This window comes from Protomyctophum parallelum (genome assembly GCF_964188405.1).
Source record: "Protomyctophum parallelum genome assembly, chromosome: 22".
Taxonomy (NCBI): Eukaryota; Metazoa; Chordata; class Actinopteri; order Myctophiformes; family Myctophidae; genus Protomyctophum; species Protomyctophum parallelum.
Genome location: NC_139714.1, coordinates 16467415 through 16494436, shown reverse-complemented (window position 1 = coordinate 16494436; position 27022 = coordinate 16467415). Strand labels below are relative to the sequence as shown.

General features: G+C 43.3%; 1 protein-coding gene across 1 annotated transcript in view; it reads left to right on the top strand.

The window, feature by feature from the left end:
• The window catches only part of cacna2d1a (calcium channel, voltage-dependent, alpha 2/delta subunit 1a), a gene marked incomplete at its 3' end in the record, with an annotated part of 155204 nt that overhangs the window by 25156 nt on the left and 103026 nt on the right, over positions 1-27022 (top strand). The window contains 1 exon segment of the mRNA XM_083794557.1: positions 22116-22197. Coding sequence (XP_083650683.1) covers positions 22116-22197 — 82 coding nt within the window.

Sequence of the window (27022 nt, the reverse complement as noted above, 5' to 3'; positions counted from 1 at the left end):
CGTCATGTTGTAGTATTGTTTTGTAGTCATCAGGATGATATCGTTACGTCATGTTGTAGTATTGTTTTGTAGTCGACAGGATGATATCGTTACGTCATGTTGTAGTATTGTTTTGTAGTCATCAGGATGATATCGTTACGTCATGTTGTAGTATTGTTTTGTAGTCATCAGGATGATATCGTTACGTCATGTTGTAGTATTGTTTTGTAGTCGACAGGCAGGAACAACAGGCTGCGGCAACTTCCTTTTCCCTCTCAATAAAAGCTCTCGTAGCCTGTAGCTTTTATTGAAAAAAATCGGTTTGAGGGAAAAGGAAGTTGCCGCCGCCTGTTGTTCCTGCCTGTCGACTACAAAACAATACTACAACATGACGTAACGATATCATCCGCTCCCGACAGGATCATATACCCTAAATGAAATGGTGCCCAGGCTACTATTCACGTTTTTCTTACAGCCCATAGTGCATTGCGTGTGTGTGTGCATAAATTTGCAACACTCTTGCTGTGTTGCCAGTTTTGTGGCCAGGTCTATGAAAACAAGCACAAATGAAAATCGCTGATCTACAAGCTCACAACGACACATTGTGAGGTTGTACATCCGTTATACACATGGAGAATAAATCGAAATATTTTGAATATTTTTAAAAACATTAAAAAAGGCACAATATGTTCAGATGGATGTCTGTGGACAATTACATTAACCCTATTAATCTGGGGTTCCTTGATGTGAAGAAATGTGGAAGCAATAAGCAACTACTGTACACTTTAGAATCAAGCCCCAAAAATAACATCAACCAGCATCTACCAATAATTTATCTGCAAGTGACTTTACAGAAGTCAAAAGTTGCTTATAATAAGCAGACATGGCCTGAAAGACGCATAGCACACACAAGGAGCCCCAGTACCTTTGGCGGGGAAAAACGTGGATAGCTTTGTGTTTATGTGGAACGTTTAATTTAGCTCTATATGCCTCACGAATCTAACCAACAGGTTCTGATCCTATAGTCTAAATGACCCTGTTTATATGGAGCGTTTAATTTAGTTCTATACAGTATATATACCTCACACATCGTCATCTACCCAACAGGTTGTGGAGCGTTTAATTTAGTTCTATATACCTCACACATCTACCCAACAGGTTGTGGAACGTTTAATTTAGTTCTATATACCTCACACATCTACCCAACAGGTTGTGGAACGTTTAATTTAGTTCTATATACAGGTTCTGATCCTAGTCTAACCCATTTTGCGGCGGGAACCCTTTTTGGTGTTAGCATTATGCTAGGCTTTAGATATTGAAAAATAGCAGATCTACAAGCTCATAGCGCGCCACCGAGTGGCGCACTACGAGCTTGTAGGTCTGCTATTTTTTTTAAAGTCGAAGAACGACTGACATAGAAACATAGCTTTTTCAGAAAACTGTCAGGATGTAGAAGACACTTTTAGAAACTTATCTCAGGTCAGAATGGTAAACTGTCAGGATGTAGAAGACACTTTTAGAAACTGATCTCAGGTCAGAATGGTAAACTGTCAGGATGTAGAAGACATTTTTAGAATCTGATCTCGGGTCAGAATGGTAAACTATCAGGATGTAGAAGACACTTTTAGAATCTGATCTCAGGTCAGAAGGTGCTAATTGACCCTGGCGGAGGGTCATAAAGGAGGAGGGGACTCTGGGTGTGTTCCTCTTCAGAATGCAGCCCTTGGTGCGGTGCGGTCCCCCGTCTCTCGGGGGGGGGGGGGGGGGGGGGGAGGCACATGGCCACCACTCAGCCTAATGGCTCCGTGCAGCCTATGATGTCAGACTTGCAGAGTGCCCCCTTCCCTCGCCCATATATTTCATAGACACTAAGTGGATTGATCCAAAGATGGGCGACATGTGATTCATACTGAGAAGTTTGGCCCTGAAAGACCCACATGTTTTGATTTGGAGATTCTCCTTTTCGGCACCGGGCATCAGCCCATTTTGACCTGAGATCAGATTCTAAAAATGTCTTCTGCATCCTGACAGTTTTCAGAAAAAGCTATGTTTCTATGTCAGTCGTTCTTCGATGTTTTCAAAAATAGCAGACCTACAAGCTCGTAGCGCGCCACTCGGTGGCGCGCTATGAGCTTGTAGATCTGCTATTTTTCAATAGCTAAAGCATAACATAATGCTAACACCAAAAGGGGTTTCCGGCTTTCCGCCCAAAATGGGCTAGGGGGGACTCTCAGAATGTGGCAAGAATAACAAGCTGTTGTACCCCACAGGGGTACAAAAATAGATGATCCATACAACCTCACTTTGATCTTGTACAATGTACATGTGCTAATTCTTCTACATTTTTTTTTTTTTTTCTTTTTTTGTGATGGCAGAGAGAGGTTTCCTCCAGATGCCATAATTCTACAGTGTGAATAAACATGGTCTTGGCTTGCTACTGTATTTCGGAAGCTTGGACCTTTATGAGGAAAGCCAGACTTTGCTGGGGGAGGGGGGGAGGGACGGGAAGGGGGGGGGGGTCCAGAATTTGTTTTGATTTGTCAAGACATTCTCTCTATGAAACTGCTTTAATAACTTAATAATAATAACCCATTTAGGCCTGACCTCGAAATTTTAAAATAATCTTCTAAATCCTCCAGTTTTCTGAAATAAATATTTTCACGATTTTTAGCTTTACATTTTTGATCGGCTATTCACTGTATTAAACATTTGTTTCCTAATTAATGGAATTTCTTAGATTAAAAAAAATGCCTTTTATTAACTATTTAATTTAACAAATTATAAAAAAAAAAAAAACTCATTACGTTTTTTTTAAATACATGAATTGTTTATTCTTTTCCTTTTTTTTTTTTTTAAACAATTAAAAAAAGAAATTAGGAAACAAAGAAATTAAGGAATATTTGCTCGTACAAATGTGTCCGCGACACACACACATCCCTACCCTGTGTTTGGGAAGCGGTGGCCAATACCTTACCCATGCAACTTCGTGCCTCCTTTTTTAAATGTGTTTTTTTGTGGCCTTTATTTTATATATTTTATGGAGGGAGGGGGGGGGGGGGGAAGACATGCAGTAAAGGCCGTCGGGATCGGGAGTCGAACCCGCGTCACACACTGCCAGACTTGGATTACCATGAGCCAAGGTGCCTGGACCGCTGAACCACGGCCCAGGCCCTTCATGCCTCTTTTAATCTATTCCTACTCTCTCTATTGACCCCCTTCTCTCTCTATCTTACCCCCCCCCCCCCCTCTCTCTCTCTCTCTCTCAAAATTCTTTATTGGCATGATAAAATATGTCCGATTTAGTAAGCCTTGCTTGAGTGGCTCTCAAGCAAGGCTTACTAAATCGGACATATTTTATCATGCCAGATGATGTCATGAGGCCCGGTCGAGCCATGGAGCCTATCTCCTGTTTCTGTAGCGTGAGGCAGCTTTGATGCAAAAGTACACACCCCCTGGACATGACACTAGTATTGATGCGGAGTGTCAAGCAGGGAGGCACTGGGTCCCATTTTTTTTTAGAGTCTTTGGTATGTGACCCGGCCGGGGATCGAACCCCCGACCTCCCAGTCTCAGGGCGGACACTCTAACCACAAGGCCACTGAGCTTCCAAAGCATAGCATAAAATGAATCATATAACATTGGGTGTCCATTAAAGGGACAACAAAGTGAATAACAGACATCCTAATAATAACAACAATAACAATAATACATATGAATATGAATGAATGGCTTGGTTCTTCTATCCACGCTGGCTGTCCCTCAGTTGACGACAACTCCACATGTATTGGGCTGCCAAAACTGACCCATTTTGGGTGGGAACCCCTTTTGGTGTTATAGCATTACGTTATGCTTTAGCTATTGAAAAATAGCAGATCTACAAGCTCATAGCGCGCCACCAGCTTGTAGGTCTGCTATTTATTTTTTTATCGAAGAATGACTGACATAGAAACATAGCTTTTTCAGAAAACTGTCAGGATGTAGAAGACATTTTTAGAATCTGATCTCAGGTCAAAAATGGGTTATAAACTGTTCTCCTACAAGTTACAACATTTTGAAGTGTCCTCTCTCTCTCTCTGTATGTCTCTCTCTCTCTCTCTCTCTCTCTCTCTCTCTCTCTACCACCTTCCACCTGTAAGTTGACCTTCACATGACCGTAGTGTCTCTTTGTGTCAGATATTCTGCCCACTCTTCCTTCCGTCTTTCAGTAACACGTCTCTCCTCCTCCTCTCCTCTTCCTCCTCCTCTCACAACATCCTCCTCACTCAGCGAGCGCGTCTCTCTCTCTCGTGTTCATCACCTGTCCCATCTTGTCCATGTCCAACTCGGTGTGTCTCTCTCTCTCTCTCTCTCTCTCTCAGACCGATAAACATCCTGAAATCTGACATTCAAAATGTCACCGATTGCTTAATTCCCTTCCCAGAGATCCCAATGGCAGCCACAGTGCATGGCTATGGAGTCTAATGACTTTGTGAAGTGCTATAGATCACAAGAAATGCCGTTGCAGATTTTCTACATTTTGGCTATTTTTGCATGACACCTTGTACTACATTGCAGTGTTGATACTTTTACTTAAGTAGTACATTGTCTACCACTGACAGTATGTGTTTATAGAATTGACATCAATAATTTCTTATAATGCCCTGCTAGGCTCAGGCTGCTATATCAGCAATGACAATGACACTCTTTGATCTTGACAACTGGAACACAAGAGAGATGTTGAAGTCTCTGTCACCATTTGCCAACTAACTCCTCAGCATGAGGCCTAAAAAAACCCTGTGATCCAAATTCCAAATTTACCGACTTGACAATATGCTTGTTTTTTGGCTTTCGCCTTAGCCTCTCTCTCTCTCTCTCTCTCTCTCTCTCTCTGATGTGCACAGTTTTCGAGTTCCTGTCACCCTCCTTTCCGTTTGCCTCACTTACTTTGCTGTTTTTTTTACGTTAAGGCTAACCAGATTTCATGCTCAACCAGCTAAAAGGGGCTCTGCTCTCAAGACATGTCTGTGGCAATCTGTGTTCATAACGTATGAGGCCGATGCACTCCGTGTGTACATGGAGGGAGCCGGGGACCGGAGAGAGGCGTTATTCTGGGTCCTCGCTAAAGGGAAGAGGACATTAATTAAGCAATAATACACGAGAGGGAGTGCTATATACCGTAAGATGTTGTGGGTATGCTGTGAAGCATGTAGGCTACGTTAGGCATGAGGCAGAGTGGCGTAGATATGCACACCAATATCACAGTATATTTACAGTATATAGCACTAAAGTAAGTAGCCTTGCCGATGCCGAGCCATGAGGCCCATAGGGGCAGGAGCCTATCTCCTGTTTCTGTAGCCATGAGGCCCATAGGGGGCAGGAGCCTATCTCCTGTTTCTGTAGCCATGAGGCCCATAGGGGGCAGGAGCCTATCTCCTGTTTCTGTAGCCATGAGGCCCATAGGGGCAGGAGCCTATCTCCTGTTTCTGTAGCCATGAGGCCCATAGGGGCAGGAGCCTATCTCCTGTTTCTGTAGCCATGAGGCCCATAGGGGGCAGGAGCCTATCTCCTGTTTCTGTAGCCATGAGGCCCATAGGGGCAGGAACCTATCTCCTGTTTATGTAGCCATGAGGCCCATAGGGGGCAGGAGCCTATCTCCTGTTTCTGTAGCCTTGAGGCCCATAGGGGCAGGAGCCTATCTCCTGTTTCTGTAGCCATGAGGCCCATAGGGGCAGGAGCCTATCTCCTGTTTCTGTAGTGTGAGGCAGCTTGATGTACAAGTACACCCCCTGGACATGACGCTAGTATGTCGCAGGGACTTACCCCCCAATCCAACCCTTGATGCTGAGTGCCAAGCAGCGAGGCACTGGGTCCCATTTTTAGAGTCTTTGGTATGACCCGGACGGGGATCGAACCCCGACCTCCCAGTCTCAGGGCGGACACTCTAACCACAAGGCCACTGAGTATATAGCACTAGTAGTGTATTATTATTATTATTATTATTATTATTATTATTATTATTGTCTATACCACAGTGTATGTCGGTGACAACCGTGTGACATAAGAATCAGTATGAAATTTTACTCCACAAAATTCAAGTTGTTTCGTCATGTGTTTCCCTTCCCAGTTAATTAATTTACTGTTTTATGTTCATTGCCATTTAAAACTGTAATTAAAACAAATTTCTTAAAAGCCAATATAGAAAACCTGTAGTACGAAATATAAACATGATTTGTAATGAATAAAAGTCGGGTCGTAAATGACCGGGGTTATTAAACGAGGAGGGGCAAATTTGATACCGATGAGAGGGGCTCCCTCTCCAAAAGTTGAGCTGCTTGCCTTTAGCATAGACATCGCCCGACCATTTGGTTCTATTTTGTATACACTCTCTGAGTCGAGGGGGTCCTCGCAAATAAAACATTTGAGGACCTCTGGTACTAGTGGACTCCTCATGTGCCATATAGTGTCCTTAGTAGTAAATAAGTGTCATATATATTCTGAAGAAAACCTGGAGACGTGACATTCAGTAATTATTGGGCCTGAGATCAAAATAAGAATGACCAAGTCTTTCTCACGGACACATTTGGCCTGTGTTTGGCGTACATGCTGTATTGAGGACCCCTGCATGTGGAGGGTTAAAACAAGAGAAGGGTGTCATGGTGGGCATGTGGGGCCTGAGGGTATTGGTGTGGCGGGTTTAAAGTGGTCTAGGGTTTCCTGGGCTGTGATTGACACGTCCCATGAGCCACGAGGGAGCCGAGACCACTAGCAGGTATATTTGAGGAGGCATGAAGTCCGCACGGAACAGCTGGGGGGGCTATATCTGTTACAGGAGCACGCATGCACAGCCGTAGGCGTAGGGTCTCCGTACCCGAGGCTAGAACGCTCAAGGCCTCACCTCACACTTGGGCTGTCGATCGTCATCTCTCAGATCGGTGTCGTTCTCACACCACACACCATTCTGACCTGAGATCAGATTCTATAAATGTCTTCTACATCCTGACAGTTTTCTGAAAAAGCTATGTTTCTATGTCAGTCGTTCTTCGATTTTTCAAAAATAGCAGAGATACAAGCTTGTAGATCTGCTATTTTTCAATAGAATCGGTTAATCTCTCTATTTCTGTCTCTCGCTGTCTCCCTCCAAGGTGTCTCTTTCCATGTACTGTATGTATGTCCCTCTCCCGACCCTGTGACATACTAGCGTCATGTCCAGGGGGTGTATACTTGTGCAGTACATTTTTGTGCAAATGAAGGCACTTCACGAGCATCAGAGCCCACAGTGTTCTTTATCTGTCCTCTCCCGACCCTCCCCACTCACCCATTTGTCTAGCCTTTCTTTCTTTCTTTCTTTCTTTCTTTCTTTCTTTCTTCTCACTCACTCACTCACTCACTCACTCACTCACTCACTCACTCACTCACTCACTCACTCACTCTCTCACTCTCTTACTCTCTCTCTCCCTCTGTCTGTCCCCCTCCTCCCCTCTTTTTTACCTGCAAGGCTATATTTAGGCTGGCCTCTTGTCTGGGCAGTGCAGTGCGTACGTTCTGAGTCCGACAGGTTGGCCTACAGGACAGCGGGTGGTGGTTGACTAGCGTGGCACTGCATCGCATGAAGTTGTTCCCCGTCACTCATAACAGTCTGCAGAAGGTTCATGTGTATTGTGTACTGTATATACTGTACAGCCTAGTGTGTGTCCCTCGGTCAGAAAATAGCGGACCTCTCATTGTGAGCTCGTAGACTACGGCTATTTTAAGTGTGCGACAGCGACGGTACAACTTAGGCTTCAGGGTCAAACATTACTACCCAAAGAAGGTAAAAATATCGCTGTCCCCTCACAAGAATAGTAATACCAACGTGTGTGTGTGTGTGTGTGTGTGTGTGTGGGGGGGGGGGGGGGGGGGATGTATACTCTTGCGTGTACGTGTGTGTGCGTGCATGCATGTCTGTGTTAAAGGGAAAGGTGGTGGAGGTAGTGGGGTGGGGGTGTGTTGGAAGCATCCCAGCCCAGTATCAACTTCTCCACGATTTTGTGCCACATGGAACTTCCCAGGAATTTTTCCATTGCACCGTTGCCTAGGGCAACCGTGGGAATAGCTAACATCTGGTTGGACGAGTGCCCTGGCCAACCACAGGAAGCACATCTGTATGTTGGAACGGGGCTTCCTCGTGTATAAGGGATGGGATGTGTCGTTGACTCATTAATAACACACTAAGGCAGCAGGGGGTCTTCAACAGGGGGTCCGGGGACCCTAGGGGGGTCCTCAGAGTTACTACAGAGGGGCTGCCAAATCTTTATGTGACTTTCAGCCACTTGTACCCTATTATTCAGGAAATAGCCTAAGCTTGTAAATCTGTTATTTTTGGCTAAGACTTTTGGTGTATGTAGATGGAAAAAACTGTAGACCAAGTACAGAGGTCAAGTTTACAAAGCGTAAATGTCTGAAAATATCACATTAGCATGAATCCAACATACAGCTAATTCACGTCTGTCTGTCTGTCTGTCTGTCTGTCTGTCTGTCTGTCTGTCTGACTGTCTGACTGACTGATTTCTGTTGGATTTCTCAGATTCTAGACTGATTGTCTAATATTGCCTTCCAAAGTTTTCAAGACTGGCCCGTTTTGTACAAAATGCTGCAAATCATGGGTCTAAATGGGTTACAGTATTTAAACCCAATGTCCATGCAGGGTTCTACTCATTGGAGAAGCCCTCTTTTTGTACCTAGTCTACACTACAGCAAATGTCTTCCTGTGGAGAGTTATGATTTTATGGCCAGGGTTGAAATCATCACTTGACGAAATGACGACACACTCGGGGTATACTGTAACTCCGTCATAATATATAGCCTACTGTAACTCATCATAATATCTGCTTTCTACCTTTTTATGGCTATTTTTCTTTCTTCCTCAGTTACGCAGATATTGTCTCTTCTCTGGCTGCACATGTACATTTGTGCAACGTTACATTTTCAAAGCTTGATGTCTTTCGCCTGGTGATAACCTTTTTTGCCACACAGGAAACGATCATTCGTTGTTAATGTAATTGAATAGTTTATTCTTCTATTTGTTTAAAATGCAATGAATGTGAAATTTAAAACGGAAAGATCAGACCCATGAAGGTCCATTTGGTTAAAATTGGTTCACTCACCCACCCACCCACTCACTCACTCACTCACTCACTCACTGTACACTACTACACTCTCAAATGGACACTGAGGATTTGACCTTGTAGGAATTACAATTTACAATTTACAATTTAGGCATTTAGCAGACGCTCTTAATCCAGAGCGACTTACATTTAAGCAAGAACAAAGCATGGGAATACATCACATAAAAAGCATTTATCATGAAACATGCGTAAGCTAAGAAAGTAACAGTGGAATATTTATATAGTGAAACTATACATACACTATACATATAAACTATACATCTTTACTACTATGCTATATATGTGTACTATGGCGTGCTATGACTACATACAATACAATTACAGTGCTGTCTACATAACATGCTATAAGTCTGTATCAAATGCTATATAATCCAACAGAAATGCTATCTAAGGGTTTAGGGTAAGTGCTAAGGGCCATGATGGAGTCTGAAAAGGTGGGTTTTCAGGCTACGGCGGAAGATTGGGAGTGATGCTGCAGTTCTGACTGCAATGGGAAGTGCATTCCACAGTTTTGGAGCCAGAAGGGAGAAGAGTTTGGGACGTGTGGAGCGTTGTCCCGGCGTTTTTAGTGAGGGTACTTCCAGCTTCCCTGCGTTGGCTGATCTGAGTGCGCGGGAGGGTTTGTAGGGTTCAATCATACTTGTAAGATATGGGGGAGCCATACCTTTGGTTGCTTTGAATGCCAGCATCAGAGTTTTGTATTCTGTGCGGGCAGCGACCGGGAGCCAGTGGAGGGAGCGGAGCAGGGGGGAGACATGTGAGAATTTTGGCTGGTTGAAGACCAAGCGAGCTGCTGCATTTTGGATCAGCTGGAGAGGCTTAAGTGCACATGCTGGTAGGCCAGTAAGGAGGGAGTTACAGTAGTCGAGTTTTGATAAGACTGTTGTCTGGATTAGGAGCTGGGCTGATTCCTGGGTGAGGAACGGTCTAATTCGTCGTATGTTATAGAGTGTGAACCTACAGGATCGAGTGACAGCTGTGATGTGAGGTTTGAACGAGAGCTGACTGTCCAGGACAACACCAAGATTCCTGGCTGTTGGGACAGACGTTACCAGGGCGTTGTCTACGGAAATAGTTAGCTCCCGCATAGGGCAGGACTTAGCTGGGAAGAAGAGAAGCTCAGTCTTGTCTGGGTTCAGCTTGAGATGGTTGGAGGACATCCACTGTGAGATGTCAGCCAGGCATGCAGTGATGCGCTCTTCCACCTGAGTGGTAGAGGGGGGGAAGGATAGGAACAGTTGTGTGTCATCGGCGTAGCAGTGATAGGATATATTGTGGGCAGAGATGATAGTGAATACAGAATGATTCAACCTTAACCCATTCTGACCTGAGATCAGATTCTATAAATGTCTTCTACATCCTGACAGTTTTCTGAAAAAGCTACGTTTCTATGTCAGTCGTTCTTCCATTTTTCAAAAATAGCAGACCTACAAGCTCGTATTGCGCCACTCGGTGGCGCACTATGAGCTTGTAGATCTGCTATTTTTCAATAGCTAAATTATAACATAATGTTTAAAACACAAAATGGGTTAAACAATATAAGCTACTTTGTTTACGGGTTCCCCCGAGGCCCCAGAATGCTATTTCTAGCCCAGTGCTTAATGCCTATTTCCATCGAATGTTCGCTTAATATGACATGCGCCGAATAGGGATGCTAGGGTACATGTGGTTAATTGGACATTTTAGGCCTGCAGGCCTAGTTCCCTGTGTGTGTGTGTGTGTGTGTGTGTGTGTGTGTGTGTGTGTGTGTGTGTGTGTGTGTGTGTGTGTGTGTGTGTGTGTGTGTGTCGTGTGTGTGTGTGTGTGTGTGTGTGTGTGTGTGTGTGTGTGTGTGTGTGTGTGTGTGTGTGTGTGTGTGTGTGTGTGTGCTTTGAGCCAGAAGAGATGAGTATACGCTATGGTCTGGGGATGTGGACATACAGTACAGTACAGTACAGTACATAAAGTACATAGATACAGTGAAATGTTGTGACTCAGAGATCAGACTTAGGTCTGCAGTGGAGAGGAGGCTATTAACCCATTTAGGCCTGAAAAAAAATTTCTTCTAAATCCTGACAGTTTTCTGAAATACCTATGAAAGGCCTATATCACTCAATATTTCATGTCAATTAAGGACCCCAAAATGATCTGTAATTGGCCTCCGACCCCCATCTGAAAATATGTTGTTCCAGGGACCCCCCCTCCAGAAGCAAAGATTTGAGTTAAAAACGTTGGTTCTGAAAAAAAATATTCCAAATTTGAGGCACATTTTCACGATAAAAAAAAATAATAGCAGACCTACAAGCTCGTAGTGCGCCACTCGGTGGCGCGCCATGAGCTTGTAGATCTGCTATTTTTCAATAGCTAAATTATAACAAAATGTTTAAAACACCAAAAGGGGTTCCCACCCAAAATTGGTTAATGAAATGACATCATTAATTCCATAATTGGAAATGTATAATGTGTGAGGTGGTTTTAAGCAGTCCAGGCCAAGGATGTGTAAATCCCCCCACAAAAAATGAAATATGTTTCATAATATTGTGAATGTTGTTTGTGGGAATAATATTCTTCCACATTTCCACACAGTCTGACATCATTGACTATGACTTCATCAGCGTTGCGGCAGAGATGCCACAGGGCAAGCCAAGCCGTAAATAAACCCTGTGGTGCTTTCGAGTCTATTGTGAGGAGTAGAGGGCCTGGGTTATTTTTCTCCTATATTTTAGTCGTTAATCGTTTTGCCAATAACACACATTTGTGTGTTGTCACTGCAGTTGTATTCATTTTCTTTTCAAAATCTTTTTATTTTCGTTTTTTAACAGTATATCAGGTTACAGATTCATAGAAAAAAATAAAAATAAAATATCAGAATTTAGTATCAGTGACTGAGGTAAACAAACCAAATCACAGAGATCGTGGGGCAGACATAATGAAAAGACTAATGTTATTGTGCAAAACATGCCCCTTCAAGACAAAAGAAAAACATTTTCTCCCCTTCAAGTCCCAATTTAGTAAAGCCAATTCCCAATTCCCCAGCCTCTCTACGAGTACTCCATCTCTGCTAACCCCCACAATCAGTCATTGGGAGGGTGAAGAAAGCCTCAGGTCACAGGAGTACTGTATAGTCTACATTACGTCCTCCCGGTGGGGGCTCCTCACCTGGGATATAATACAGCTCACTCGGGTGTAAAAAAAAAATCATAGCGGATCTACTAGCAGTTGGTCATGATCAGTAGATCGGCTGTCTACTCTTGACGACACAGCGGGGCTTATGTGGTTTTAAACTAAGTGAAGTTCTTTTTTATTCTCTAGTAGTGTGGTTCACCCGCTGTTGGTTTAGTACAGTGCTTCTTAAACCTCTTAAAAGTCCACGACCTCCCAAAATAATACAATTTGAACCCTGACAAGCACTTGGCATGTAGGAGTTGACATATTACATTTTGTTTGTTTTGACTCCACCACAAACCACTGGGTATAAAGTATACAAGCTCACACAGCATGTACAGTAATATTCTCATATTGTGACATGTTATGAGTTAAACTTGAGTATTCCTGGAATCTCACAGAGACACACTGATAACGCCTGTCACCGCCTGTCGTGTGACAATCATTCCACTTTAATTGGTTCAATGTGTGCCGACACCTGTGGCGAGGTGATACAGCGCTCTGTCAGGAGGACGTCTATTGTCTTGGACATAAAGAGGTGTTGGTGAGAGGGATGGCCAGCTATCTATATTAGTCACTGTGTGAGGTCACGTTTGTGTAACGGCAGGAGAGACACAGCTTGTGTGGCAGTTTCACGAAGCTATAGATTGATATACGGATTGATTGATTGATTTATTGATAGATACAGTATAGATAGGCCTTTATTGAGCCCTAGGGAAATCCAGTTGAGAGCAATAATACCGCAGAAACCCGTTCGCTCAATTCTCGTCTTTGCATTGACTTTGTATGTAGTCACGCCGCTCTAACCATTAAAGTCTGAACGTACTTTAACAGACGAATCACTCACACACCTATGGCTCAAATGCAGCGTTTATTTTGGCAGCAAAGTTTGACGTAGTTTTAGTCATGGTCTTTTGAATGCAACTTAATTTAGTTTTTGACATTTTGTTTTAGTCATCTGAAAATGATTTAGTTGACTAAATATCATGACATTTTAGTGGACTAAATGTACAGTTGATTTTGTCGACAAAAAATATATTTTGGCAGGCCTTGCTGGCGTCGTACTGCCTGATTTTACACTTGGTTGCATGCTAAAAATAGCAGATCTACAAGCTCACAATGTGTCGTAAGCTTGTAGTTCTGCTATTTTCTGGGCACAGCGAACAAACATAAAATGTCTTGACTTTTAGTACAATTGGATCTCTTCTCCGCTAGTCACTCCCTAATATTTTAGTGTAGTTTTTATTTGTTGACAAAATTCAAAAGTCAGTATATTTAGCCATAGTTTTAGTCATCATACAATGACTTATATTTTGTTTTTGTCAGTAAAAAAAGGTAGTCAACTAACATTTTTCGTCATAGTCGACAAAATCAACACGAATAATGTTTGTCGACTACCTTTTTTTTCACGGAGACTAAAATGTTAGGGAGGGGGACTAGTGGAGAAGAGAACCGATACTGGTAGAACTAAGATAAGTAATTTTATGTTTGGTGGCGCTGTGACGTGTTGTGTGAGCTTTGTATATCGGCTTTTTTCCACCAAGTGTAAAATCAGCCATAATGACGCCGTCAATGCCAAAATACATTTGAGTGGACTGTAGATTAAGGACCCAGGAAGGACCCAACATTGGATCAGCAGGAAGGAAATGAAGGAGGGAACAGAGAGGAGGAAGGAGCTATAGGGAGCAGAGAAGAAGCATAAACAGGCTGAAAGCTTAATGTTTACTTAAGAAACAAAAACAGGAAGAGGAGGAGGATGGGAAGCCTCATTCCAGCGCTATAGCGGTTCTTTTTAGCCAGCCTCCACAAAGCGCTTCAATTACTGGCAAGCCATCATCCTCCAATCTCCCCCATCTCTCTCTCTCTCTCTATCTCTCTCTCTCTCTCTCTCTCTCTCTCTCTCTCTCTCTCTCTCTCTCTCTCTCTCTCTCCTCTGCTTCCAGTAACGGTGTCGTCGGCCCTCAGCTGTCCCTTCACTATACGAACAGATTACAATAAACGCAAATTACTACCATTAGCGGAGCAGCATCGGAAGGGCTGGAAGCGGGGCCTCGCGGCGCTGCAAAACGTTTTACGCAGAGACAGCGACAGCGGAGGCACAATAAAAAAGTATTGGCATATAAAAGTATTCCGGTGAGGAGGAGGAGGAGGAGGAGGAGGCGGCTGTCAAGAGGGCTTCCTCCCCAGATGGTTTTGACGTTATTAAGAATATCGAATGTGGCTTGTGCTGCAGAGACTGCAGAGTAAGTAGACCCACTTCCGAGTGTCAAAACACGGAGATGTTTACAGCAGCCACGAGTGCACTGAAGTGGAACACCTCACACAGATTGGTTCTCGAGCCCCCAGGTTCGCCTCGGCGCCCGAGGGCGGCGTGCCATCTTTGCTGGCATTGGGAGGGGGCCTGGCGTGAGGCAGACGGTTTTGTTGGGAGGCTTGCTGGGATGATGTAGCACGCCACAGCGTTGGGATCGATGGCTGGACCTGACTGCCCCCCATCATGGCCGTGTGGGTGTTGAGATATGTCAGATCTGAGCCCCTTCGTGGAATAGGAGGCGAAGGGGGAAATAAACGAGAGTGGTTATTAACCCATTTAGGCCTGGCGTCAAAATTTTAATTAAAAAAAAATAGCAGACCTACAAGTTCATAGTGCGGCACTCGGTGCCGCACTATGAGCATGTAGATCTGCTATTCTTCAATAGCTAAAGTACAACATAATGCTTAAAACACCAAAAGCGGTTCCCGCCCAGAATGGTTTAAACTGGCAACGTTGTGGTGGGTGTATACTTGGCAAAGATGCAACGACTGAGTCGCACGAGCGAGGAAGGAGTCTCTCTCTACAGAATAACAATATTACGTTTGACAGGACATTCATCTAACGCATCACTGCTATTGTGAGATGTGGTTGAATCAATTGTGTGGTTACGAATGAATTATGAGTTAGCCTCCACTGTTCTACTGTTCAACAGCAAGGTAATTCAGGTAATTCAGTCCCATTTTGGCCTGAGATCAGATTCTATAAATGTCTTCTACATCCTGACAGTTTTCTGAAAAAGCCATGTTTTTATGTCAGCTTGTAGATCTGCTATTTTTCAATAGCTAAAGCATAACATAATGCTAACACCAAAAGGGGTCCCCGCCCAAAATGGGTTAAGATTAAAGAGTAAAGAAGTACAAAATACTCACGCTATAATGTGTAATGTGATGTAATATAATAGCAAAGGACATTTGAATACAATTCAAAATAATAAGTAAAATACAACAGCAAAGTAAGAATACAATTACAGTGCAGAAGAAATGATGATGATGAAAAAGCAAAACGGTAAAAAAAAAGCATGCAGCTTTGATTACAGTAAATAAATTACAGTAGATTACAGTCAAATACCAAACAGAGGTCCAGGCCGCTGTCGTAGCGGTCGGGGGTTCGAATCGTAGTGACAAGACATAAAAGCAGTTTTATGTGGAAAGAGTTGGTCTGGAAATCTATTAAAACGGCTGTCTTGTAAACGCTTTCCTTTAGGCGTTAAGACGTTATGCTTTGCGTCAAGCACACATTTTTGAGTTAAGCACATTCTGGACGGGAACCCCTGTTGGTGTTTTAAAGCATTATGTTATACTTTAGCTATTGCAAAATAGCAGATCTACAAGCTCATAGCGCGGCAACGAGTGCCGCGCTACGAGCTTGTAGATCTGCTTTTTTATCGCGAAAATGTGGCGTAAATCTTTTAATATATATTCTTTCAGAACGAACGTTTTTAACTCAAATCTTTGCTTCTGAGATGTTCCTGGAATAACATTTTCAGATGGGGATCGGCGGTCAATTACATATAATTTTTGGGGTCCTTGACATAAAATATTGAGAGTACCACTGATATAGAATCATGAGGTTTTTCAGAAAACTGTCATGATTTAGAAGCCATTTGTAGAATCGTCAGGTCAAAATGGGTTAAAAGCACACATTTAATTCTGGTCATAATAATATGATACCATCATTACAAATAATTGGTGTTGTCATCACTTAAGCCCCATTTGATATGTTGTAGTACTTATCTGATCTACCAGCTCACAATGTTTTGCGATGCGATGCCTTGTGGACTTGTAAATCAAAATCTCTGTACGTGTGTACGTCTGTAATCCACGTAGCTCCAGAACCCGCGTTCCACCACGCGGTTGTCCAGAACCGCCACAAAGGGCTCTGGTCAGGCTCTGCCAGTGGACCTAATGAGCCATAAAGCCCTTAACCACACCAAAGGGTCACCATGCATTGGACCCAAACATCTGGCATTGGTTGGGCCCTCATTGACCCAATTGATTATTGATTATACAACATAAGAATGAATTTTGTACAAGCACTCTGTATGTAGAACAATGCAGACTGGATATACTGTACACACACACACACACACACACACACACACACACACACACACACACACACACACACACGCAGTGCAACACACTAGGGCTGTGCTCTTTTTAATTATGTTAAGAGTTCTTGTAAAAGAGCTGCGCCTGTCCTGATGAGTTGACCTCTGACCCGGGCAACCCCCTGCTGTCCTCGGAAAGGCCCAGTGCTCTGGTTACACACACACACACACATGCACGCATGCGCACGCACGCACACACACAGGACAGCTGGCCTGACATAGGCAGTTTCTTTTCCATCCAGTATACAGAGATGGAGGGGAGGAGTCATACTGTACAAATCTGCATAAACTAAACTAAAGGCTTACTGTAAACCTACTGTACAACATTTTGTTTTCATGGGCAAACGATGCACTTCTGCTGCCAGTGCTAATGTCTGCTGATAAGCCTACATTGTTGACATTAATTACCCTCTTCCATTCTGCATAGTTTGTAATAAGGACAGAAGAATAAATAAGATAACATCATGTCCCGTGTTCAATTAAGCAATATTACACGAGAGGGTGTGGGTTAACGTGATTATTGCCACGACAGGGATGCTGTCAAGAACGAGACGAAGTTGAGTTCCTCAAGCATCACTGAAGTGGCAATAATCACGTTAAACCACACCCTCGAGTGTAATATTGCAGTTACCCTTAAAACTAAGAAAATCGCATAATTTCTTTTTTAATGACAGATGTAGTCACTACAACCACAAATGTCCCAAGAAACTAGCTAGTCTAGCCACCGAGTTTGCTAGCGCTCTGGGAGAACAGAGCGGCTGAATTATTTGTTTTGATTAGGTGGTGAACGGTGCTGGTTTAACCAACGGCTAGAAGGCCGTTTCAACCAATCAGATTGCTTCCACGAAACGACCTGTTGTAGAAATGTGTTATAATAAATAATCAATTGTAACTAAAGTTCTTTTTTATAATTGCAGTTAAAAAGTACCACATTTCTCTCTGACATGTATTGGAGTCAAAAGCATAAAGTATTGAAACACTCAAGTAACGTAAAAGCACCTCAAAATGAAGTATGCAATACTACAATCACATTTGACTTTCCACCACTGCCGGATACAATAGTAGGGACGAGAGAGAGAGAGAGATCCAGCAGGTCTCACACTTGGCTGGGTTTCACATGGTTTCATTTCACATGGTTTCACATGGTTTCACTCATCTCAGCCCTGGAGACTGAAGATACTGGAGCCGACGACCACCAGGCATTGGGGGGCTTCCTCCTCTTCCAATTGGTCCCCCTCTCTTAATTTCCCCACAGAGAGAGAGAGAGAGAGAGAGCGGGGGAGGGGAGGGATAATAATAATGATCCCGTCTGATTTTTCCCATATCTTGCTCCAAGTTTCCACCCTCTCACCAAAGCGTGGATGTTGTTAATGAGCTTTTCCTTGTGTAACCTCTTTCTTTAATTCCTGTCCTCACGCACCCTCTTTCTCCGCTCATAATTATCACCAAACCCCACTCACTGATTTACTAGTGTTGAATTTGACTTTTCCTGATAAAAAAAGCAAAAAAGCAAGTTGTTTGTGGAAGTGGCTAATCAGACGTTTCCTTTAGCCACAGACTGAAATTTCCTTTCACAACTTCCTACTCAAACCTTTCTAAACTCATTATTATATTCTCAGATATATGGGTAAAATGGTAAATGGTGCATTTATATAGCGCCTTTATCCAAGGCACTTTACATAGATTGTGTATTACATTCACCCATTCACACACACATTCATACACCGATTGCGGCGGAAGCCATGCAAGGCACCGACCAGCACATCGGGAGCAATTTGGGGTTCAGTGTCTTGCCCAAGGACACTTCGACATGTAGACAGGAGGAGGAGACGGGATTTGAACCGCCGACCCAGGGATCATTGGACGACCTGCCCTACCTCCTGAGCCACAGTCGCCCATGGGTAGCTAGCTATAACTGAATGGGTATAGGGAACAGGATGCTGCCTGGCGATCAAAAGGTTGCAGGGTCGTCCACTGGTCCGTCTGTGTCGGAAGTGTCCCTGCAGGCCTGAGCAAGACACTTAAAGCTTAACTGCTGCCCGGGTGCTGTATTAAAAGCACCCACTTCCTACTGTACAATTGTATAGAGCGTCGCAGTCCCGCCCCCTACCAGCACCCATAGACATTTCAAAAAGTATTTATTTAAAGACCTTTTAAAGCGTTGCAAAACCAACTTGCGTTGTGACAAATCATGACAACAAACAAAAGAAATTGGGCCGAACAAATGATTTGATTTTCCGATTTTTTTTTGTTGTTTTTCTTCTTTGTAATTATTTTTTGGTCCAAAATATTGTGTGTGTTGTCATGATTTGTCACGACTCGAGTTGGCTTCGTACGACGCTTAAAAGGTCTTTAAATAATTACTCTTTGAAATGCCTATGGGGGGAAAATGCAGTGGGAATTATTTCCTGGGCGTTTGATGGAGATCAACGGCCCATAGTAAACATCAACCCTTGTTTGACGGAACACACGTGCACGCACAGTACGAGTGCACGCACAAATGCACACAAACGCAACCATTTTCCCATTCAACACCTGTTGTAAAACCCTCCACCCCCGCTTGTCTGAGGCCAAGTAGACCCTTTGGCATGACAAACACAATACACACATTGCAGACACATGCAGTCAATGGACCCTAACTTGACCCCCCATGCTGTTATAGTTCCATGTCGTCGTTCAACCCACATATTAGCTGATGTTCTGCAACAGAGCCAGTCTAGTGCAAACTGGAGGTACGCCAGCAGCTCATGTCTTATTATGACATACAGTAGTCTGCCTGCACGCACATGTGTGTGCGTGTGTGTGTGCTTGGTGTGTGTGCTTGGCGTGTGTGCTTACAGTATTACTATACTTGTGAGGGACAAAATGTATTTGAGAAATAAGAGAGATTAGAAATTCTTAGAGTAAAGCTTTGGGGTTAGAATTTGTTATTGGAATTAGTTATAGAATACATTTGGCAAAAAAGAAGATTTTTTTTATTAATAATACAATTGGCTGGTTATACGACTGGTGTTATATGACCGATTTGTACCTATTTGAAGGCCATCGCAGCACACTGAAAATAGCAGATCTACAAGCCCTGAAGCTTTTATATCAGCTATTTTCTGTTTGCACCATTGACGGAATAACAAAAGTTAATTAAATCGAGTTGATAAAATTGCCATCCTGGTGTGTGTGTGTGTGTGTGTGTGTGTGTGTGTGTGTGTGTGTGTGTGTGTGTGACTGTGTGTGTCGGGTTGAGTAAAAATAACTGATCTGACAGCGTGCCCACCCTATATCTGTCCTCTGCCCCAGGCAGCTGTCTCTCAAAATGGCCAAACCTCTACGTGGCTCCTACTGTATGCAACACATTTACAGTCGGAGGTACATTAGACCTGCTGCTCGCATTACACAGTGCTTTTTTAAAATAAGATAACCTAGGCTAACTAGGGTTCACATGTCAAAGTCTTGACATCAGTCCGGGGGAGGGGAGAAGGACCTCTCCCTCGCGTTCTACTGTCACCAAAGGGGCCAAAGGCTCATTTTCTATATGGATTGTGGCTCATGTATTTTTCATCGTGCTGTCATTTAAAGCGCCACTCAGAGGGTGCGGGGTTACTGTGAGCATGTCAACATGTGTTTTCAGGGGGAAGTCTTGATGTGTTCCGTACAGTACAGCAATGATGCCCGTGTGTGTGCACTGACGCGCGCAAAAAACGCTACACACAGACATACAGTATGTATGTGCATACTGAGCATGCATATCCCCTTTTGGACGGGAACCCCTTTTGGTGTTAGTATTATGCTATGCTTTAGCTATTGAAAAATAGCAGATCTACAAGCTCATAGCGCGCCACCGAGTGGCGCGCTACGAGCTTGTAGGTCTGCTATTTTTTGAAAAATCGAAGAACGACTGACATAGAAACATAGCTTTTTCAGAAAACTGTCAGGATGTAGAAGGCATTTATAGAATCTGATCTCGGGTCAGAATTGGATATGTTGTGATGAGACACTAGGTGACTGTATACTGTACTGCCCTCCGGGTGTGTGTGGCGGTATCGCGTCTCACTTGCCGAGTAATGAGATGTTTTGACAGTGTTGATTATGGATGGATGTATGTGGGGTCGCGCACACACACACACGCACACACGCACACACACACACACACACGCACGCACGCACGCACACACACACACACACACACACACACACGATGTTTCAAAAAATAGCAGACCTACAAGCTCGTAGCGAGCTTGTAGATCTGCTATTTTTCAATAGCTAATAAAGCATAACATGATGCTAACACCAAAAGAGGTTCCCGCCCCAAAATGGGTTAATATAGGTAACAACAAAGTGTTATATTCATGCCATTTGTGTGGATAGATACTATTATTGATACACAGCATGTCTAACACCATTAGAAGTTGGAGTAGGGGGCGGGTCAGTTGTGACCTGAGAGAGAGAGAGAGACAGCTGTTCTCATCAACACAACAAAGAACACCTGCCTGTTTGTAGTAGCCCCACCCCCCCCTCTACCCCCCCCCCCCCCCCCCCCCCCCGCTAACCTCCCCCCACCCCCCGCCGTTTGCTTCCTCCCCCACATTCCATATTCAAATAGATTCACTCACAGATTGTTTGTCTGTCTAAAGATAGCTTGTGGTTTAGATTCCTCCTGGTAATGCATAGACTTGTAAGTGTAGGCCCCAGACCACTAGAACGTAGAACTCCACAGAGGTTGAGTGGCTTTTTTTTAATGGTTATGGACAATTTTTGCAGCTATTGAGCCTTAATTAGTATCATTGGTAACACCTGTGAAGGAAGTAAGGCGGAAGAGGCCCAGTTTCTTTCCAACATGGCTGCTGTGCACAGAGCCTATTGAAGTCACTGAACAACACGGGTATTAAACAACTCCCAGGTAGCAGGTATTTGATCCCAACGGACAAGGGAGACAATTTACAATTTAGGCATTTAGCAGACGCTCTTGATCCATCCAGAGTGACTTACATTAAGCAAAAACAAAGCATGGCATACAACACATATATAAGAAGTAGTTATCATGAATCATGTATAAGGAACGTAACAATGGAGTATCTATGTCAACTATACATACTGTACTATATAATATATTATACAATATACATACACATACAATATACTATAAAGTGCTATGACTACATAAAATGCAATTCTAGTGCTGTCTACGTAACGAGCTATAAGTCTGTCTAAAATACTATCTAAGTCTACATAAAGTGCTATCTAAGGGGCTAGGCTAGGGCAAGTGCTACGGGCCATGGTGGAGTCTGAAGAGGTGGGTTTTCAGACTACGGCGGAAGATTGGGAGTGAGGCTGCAATTCTAAACAACAATGGAGAGGTTGAACCTAGGAGGAATTGGAGATGGTGGTGATGATGATTGATTGATTGTTTGTTTGTTTCTTGTTGTGACAGGGTGAAGGAATGGGTGGATCAGATGCAGAAGGAACTGATCTCTCTGACGGACTCAGCGAGCGGAATGCAGAGCCTAGTGGAGGTAAGGTTGACACACACACACACACACACACACACACACACACACACACACACACACACACACACACACACACACACACACACACACACACACACACACACACACACACGCCCCATGCGAGCACACTCATCATCATCATCATGGAAAAACCTTATGTTTCTCTATCACTGGTTCTCAATATTTCATGTCAAGGACCCCAAAAATTATATGTATTTGGCCGCCGACCCCCCCCCCCCATCTGAAAATATTATATATATTAAAATATATATATTCAAAGATTTACGCCACATTTTCACAATTTTTCAAAAATAGCAGACCTACAAGCTCGTAGCGTGAGCTTGTAGATCTGCTATTTTCCAATAGCTAAAGCAGGGGTACTCAACTGGCGGACCACCCAAAAAAAAAAAAAATATATATATATATATATATATTTTTTTTTAAGTTAATAATATAAATAACATCAGATGGTACATTTCTCATGTGAAATTGCTGCAAAGGCCCCCAAAATGTCCCCCAAGGGCCTCCAAAATTCTGGCGCGCGCTATGCGCGCGCGCAGTGTGGCCTGCCAGGGCGTATAACTCCCGGCCTGATTTGGAGTTCCACTCCGGGCCTGCACTCTGCACCCCATTATTGGTTGGGTGGAAGGGGATCTGATTTGTATAAGCTTGGCTTGACCATACTAAACGGGCATAGAGCCCCGCTCTCCGAAGGACGCGCATGGGACCGGACCTCGGTCTTATTAAAAACAAAATTGTGGACCTTCATCATTTCTAGTTGAGGACCCCTGAGCTAAAGCATGACATAATGCCCAAAACACCAAAAGGGGTTCCCATACAGAACGGGTTAACACCTGACTGAGTGCTGTACATATTCAAAGACCATCCATGTCAAATCTGTACTGTACAGCATGGGTTCCCAACCACTGGTACTAGTACCACTAGTGGTACTTGAGCCCCCCTCTGGTGGTACTCAGGTGAACAGACTTCACTGTAGTAGCTTTTCATACATTATATTTGTACTTATGCTGTCTGCTGTCATGAAAGTTTATAGTTAGAGAAATTCAAAGTCCAGCTGTCTGCTGTCCAGCCTCTCCAACCCCTCACTGGGGAGAATTCTGGGAGGAAAACAGAAACGGGGTGAGTTGTCTTGTTACCGTACTCAGAGGAGTCGCCCAAAAAAGGAGAAAAAAGACAAAAGTGGAATGAAATATTTGCAGGTATTGTTCTGACCAAGCAATTGGTTGAAATAGGCTCTCCAGGCAGCCGTGCTGAAATGAGCATGACAGCACACCTAGCCGTAAGATTTTAGGACGGATCACGAGCAGCAGCTAAATTATCTTAGGAAAGGAACAAAAAGAAAACAATTTCCTCCTGTGTTAATACTAAATGGTAAATGGTGCATTTATATAGCGCCTTTATCCAAGGCGCTTTACAGAGATTGTGCATTACATTCACCCATTCACACACACATTCATACACCGATGGCAGCGGAAACCATGCAAGGCACCAACTAGCACATCGGGAGCAATTAGGGGTTCAGTGTCTTGCTCAAGGACACTTTGACAGTAACTCTGGGGGAGCCCGGGTTTGAACTGGCAACCTTACGGTTACCATCCAGGCACTCTACCCCTGAGCCACCGCCCCCCCTGCATAATAGCTGAATGGGATGGGGCAGGTCCTGTATTTTAACATCAGTTATTGTAGTGGTACTTGGAGAGCCAGATATTTTCTGTGGTGGTGTATAAAAAGGTTGAAAACCCCTGCTGTACAGTATATCATCGGGATAGAAACCTTTTAGCTCAACAATTCATTAGCTCCTTGTCCAACAGGCTGGGAGGCGAAGGGTATATTTTTGCCCCCAACTGTCCATGTGTTTCTGCCTAGCTGTCTGTCTGTCAGCCTAGCTGTCTGTCTGTCAGCCTAGCTGTCTGTCTGTCAGCCTAGCTGTCTGTCTGTCAGACTAGCTGTCTGTCTGTCAGCCTAGCTGTCTGTCTGTCTGTCAGTGTGCTGCTAATCTCGGACACTGCTGGACAGATCAACATCAAAGGACGTGACATGACACGCCCACAATAGGTTGAATGTGGACGTCTCTGAATTTAATAATAACGTATGAAAACTATTAACAGGAACGGGAGACTAAATCAGAACCACATTGGTTGCATTGACACACTGGTATATACTGTATTTTTTTTTCTTCCATTTCATGAAAAGTAACGTAAGTTCAAAACAGATAAGATTTCCATTTTCCACCCGACAGTGACGATATTTGAGTACTATTTGAGTATGCACGCACGCACGCGCACACGCACACGCACACGCACAGACCTACAGCCATGACATTGTTGCAAAGTCAGGAAGGAGCCATTTAGAATTTAGATACATGGCTGATGCACATTTAGCTGATAAATGCTTGTGGCTCTTTTTCTCCCGAGAGGAATCGGTTCAACTTGAAAGCATTCAGAGATTCAGAGATCATTATATTACATTACAAACCCGCTGTTCTTTATCTTTAGCTTCCAATCCAGTCCGTCATCCATCCTGAATCACCAAATAAAGGATACATTTAGTTTAACCCATTCTGGGCGGGAACCCCTTTTTGTGTTTTATTTAAAGCTGTTGTTTATTTAATAGCAGACCTACAAGTTCATAGCGCGGCACCGAGTGCCACGCTATGAACTTGTAGGTCTGCTATTTTTGAAATATTGTGAAAATGTGCCTCAAATCTTTGAATAAATATTTTTTTTTACAGAGTGAACATTTTAACTCAAATATTTGCTTCTGGGGGGTCCCTGGAACAACATATTTTCAGATGGGGGGGCGGGGGGGCATATTACATATATTTTTTGGGGTCCTTGACATGAAATATTGAGAACCACTGATATAGAAACATGAGGTTTTTCAGAAAAAAATACATTTTAAAAATATTAAAAAAAATATATATATATATATATATATATTTTTTTTTACGTCAGGCCTAAATGGGTTAATGGATTTGTGAAAAAAAGAGAAGGCACACACTGTACAGTACACATGCATAGCGTGTACTGGAGTCGTCATGCTGGACAGGATCTAACAACAAAATGGCTCCTGATTCACTATACTCTTGCTGGGACATTCTAGGGCCTATAACATCGCTCAATCGCCCCAATTCGCCACCTATAGTTAGACTGATCCGATTGGCTCCTCTGGCCAATGGGACAACCAAACGGCAAAAGCTGCAGCCTTCTGGCCAATGGGAAGGGGAGGGGTCAAATATCCCTGGCGATACATCGCAGAGCAACGCGGCAGAAGCGCGCTCGCGGGTTTACGGGGAAGGAAGAGTATCGACATAACTAGCCCATTCTGACCTGAGATCAGATTCTAAAAATGTCTTCTACATCCTGACAGTTTTCTGAAAAAGCTATGTTTCTATGTCAGTCGTTCTTCAATTTTTCAAAAATAGCAGACCTACAAGCTCGTAGTGCGCCACTCGGTATAGCTATATTTAGCTATAACACCAAAAGGGGTTCCCGCCCCAAAATGGGCTAGTACTCGATAGAACTTCAAACCAAAACGAGGCTGATACAGCGCCGCAGCCGATGCAAAGCCACGACACGACACGGTCATTGAAACCAACGCACAGAACGTCGGAAAACGAACGAACGCAGACGACGGCCGCGAGGCGCGAGGTTGTGACACACACAAACATAACACGTTACAAAAATAATAATCAGACTAATATGGGGGGGGGGGGGTTCTTCTATAACATTATAGATAAACATAAACAAGGTTAATGATATGAGCTAATTAAAAGCAATGCTAAAAAGGTATGTCAAAGGTATTATCACTATACGTGATCATTTTCTGTTTATTAGTTAGTAGTTACTCTTCTCGAGCCAAACAAAACAATTCTTTTAAGCCTGAGGGTCGAAGAGACAAGCCACGCACGTACGCGTGCACACGCGCTGTCGTACAACCCTTCAGGCTGCTAAATAATTGGCTGTTTGGCATTTAAGTTTGTTTATTTGTGTTTATTTCCTTGTTGGACCTGTGGACCATATTATTCCACAGAACAGAGAAATAGTCTGTTATGTAACCTGTCATGGTAATTGTTTTTAATCAATGGCCAGGTAGTATTCCTCCCATTTAGTGGAAGGTTTTCTACCTCCCCAAGAGAAATAAATATCTACAGTTTAAACTATGATATACAATATTATTTTAACCAATCTGAGTATGTTAATGCAATGCACTGTGGTTGGCCTTCTTCTATAGGGGGATTTATACCCTGGTGTCTGGTATGACATGTAGTGGTTGGCATTGTCAGTTATTTGTGTTAAGTTATTTGAAGCAGATGAAGTACTCATTGTTCAGACTATTGTTCAAAGAGTGGAGTCAAACATACACTATTTGCTGCTTCTGAGATGTATTGGAGTAGAAGTGTGAAGTATTAAGAAATAATGTACATGCATACAAAGTACGAAAAGTCCCTCAAAATTGTAGATGTATGGAGTAATTGAGTAAATTCCTTTCCATCACCCCAGCCCATATTACTCTGACTTTGTTCCACAGTTGGAAAAACTCCCCATTGCAGTTAGAACTGCAGATTCAGTTATTCCGCCGTAATCTGAAGACCGACCTCTTCAAACTCCACCTTAGCACTTGTCCTAGCCTTGACGACCATACAGTCTTATGGAAAGGTTCAAATGCATTTCAGATAGCATATTTAGTTTTGTTTTAGTATTTGTTTACCTGGCATCCTATAGTTTATGTAGTTTCAATGTACAGAATTTATATATCTTTTAATATTACAGGTTATACTCAAAAAATTAGAATATCGTGCAAAAGT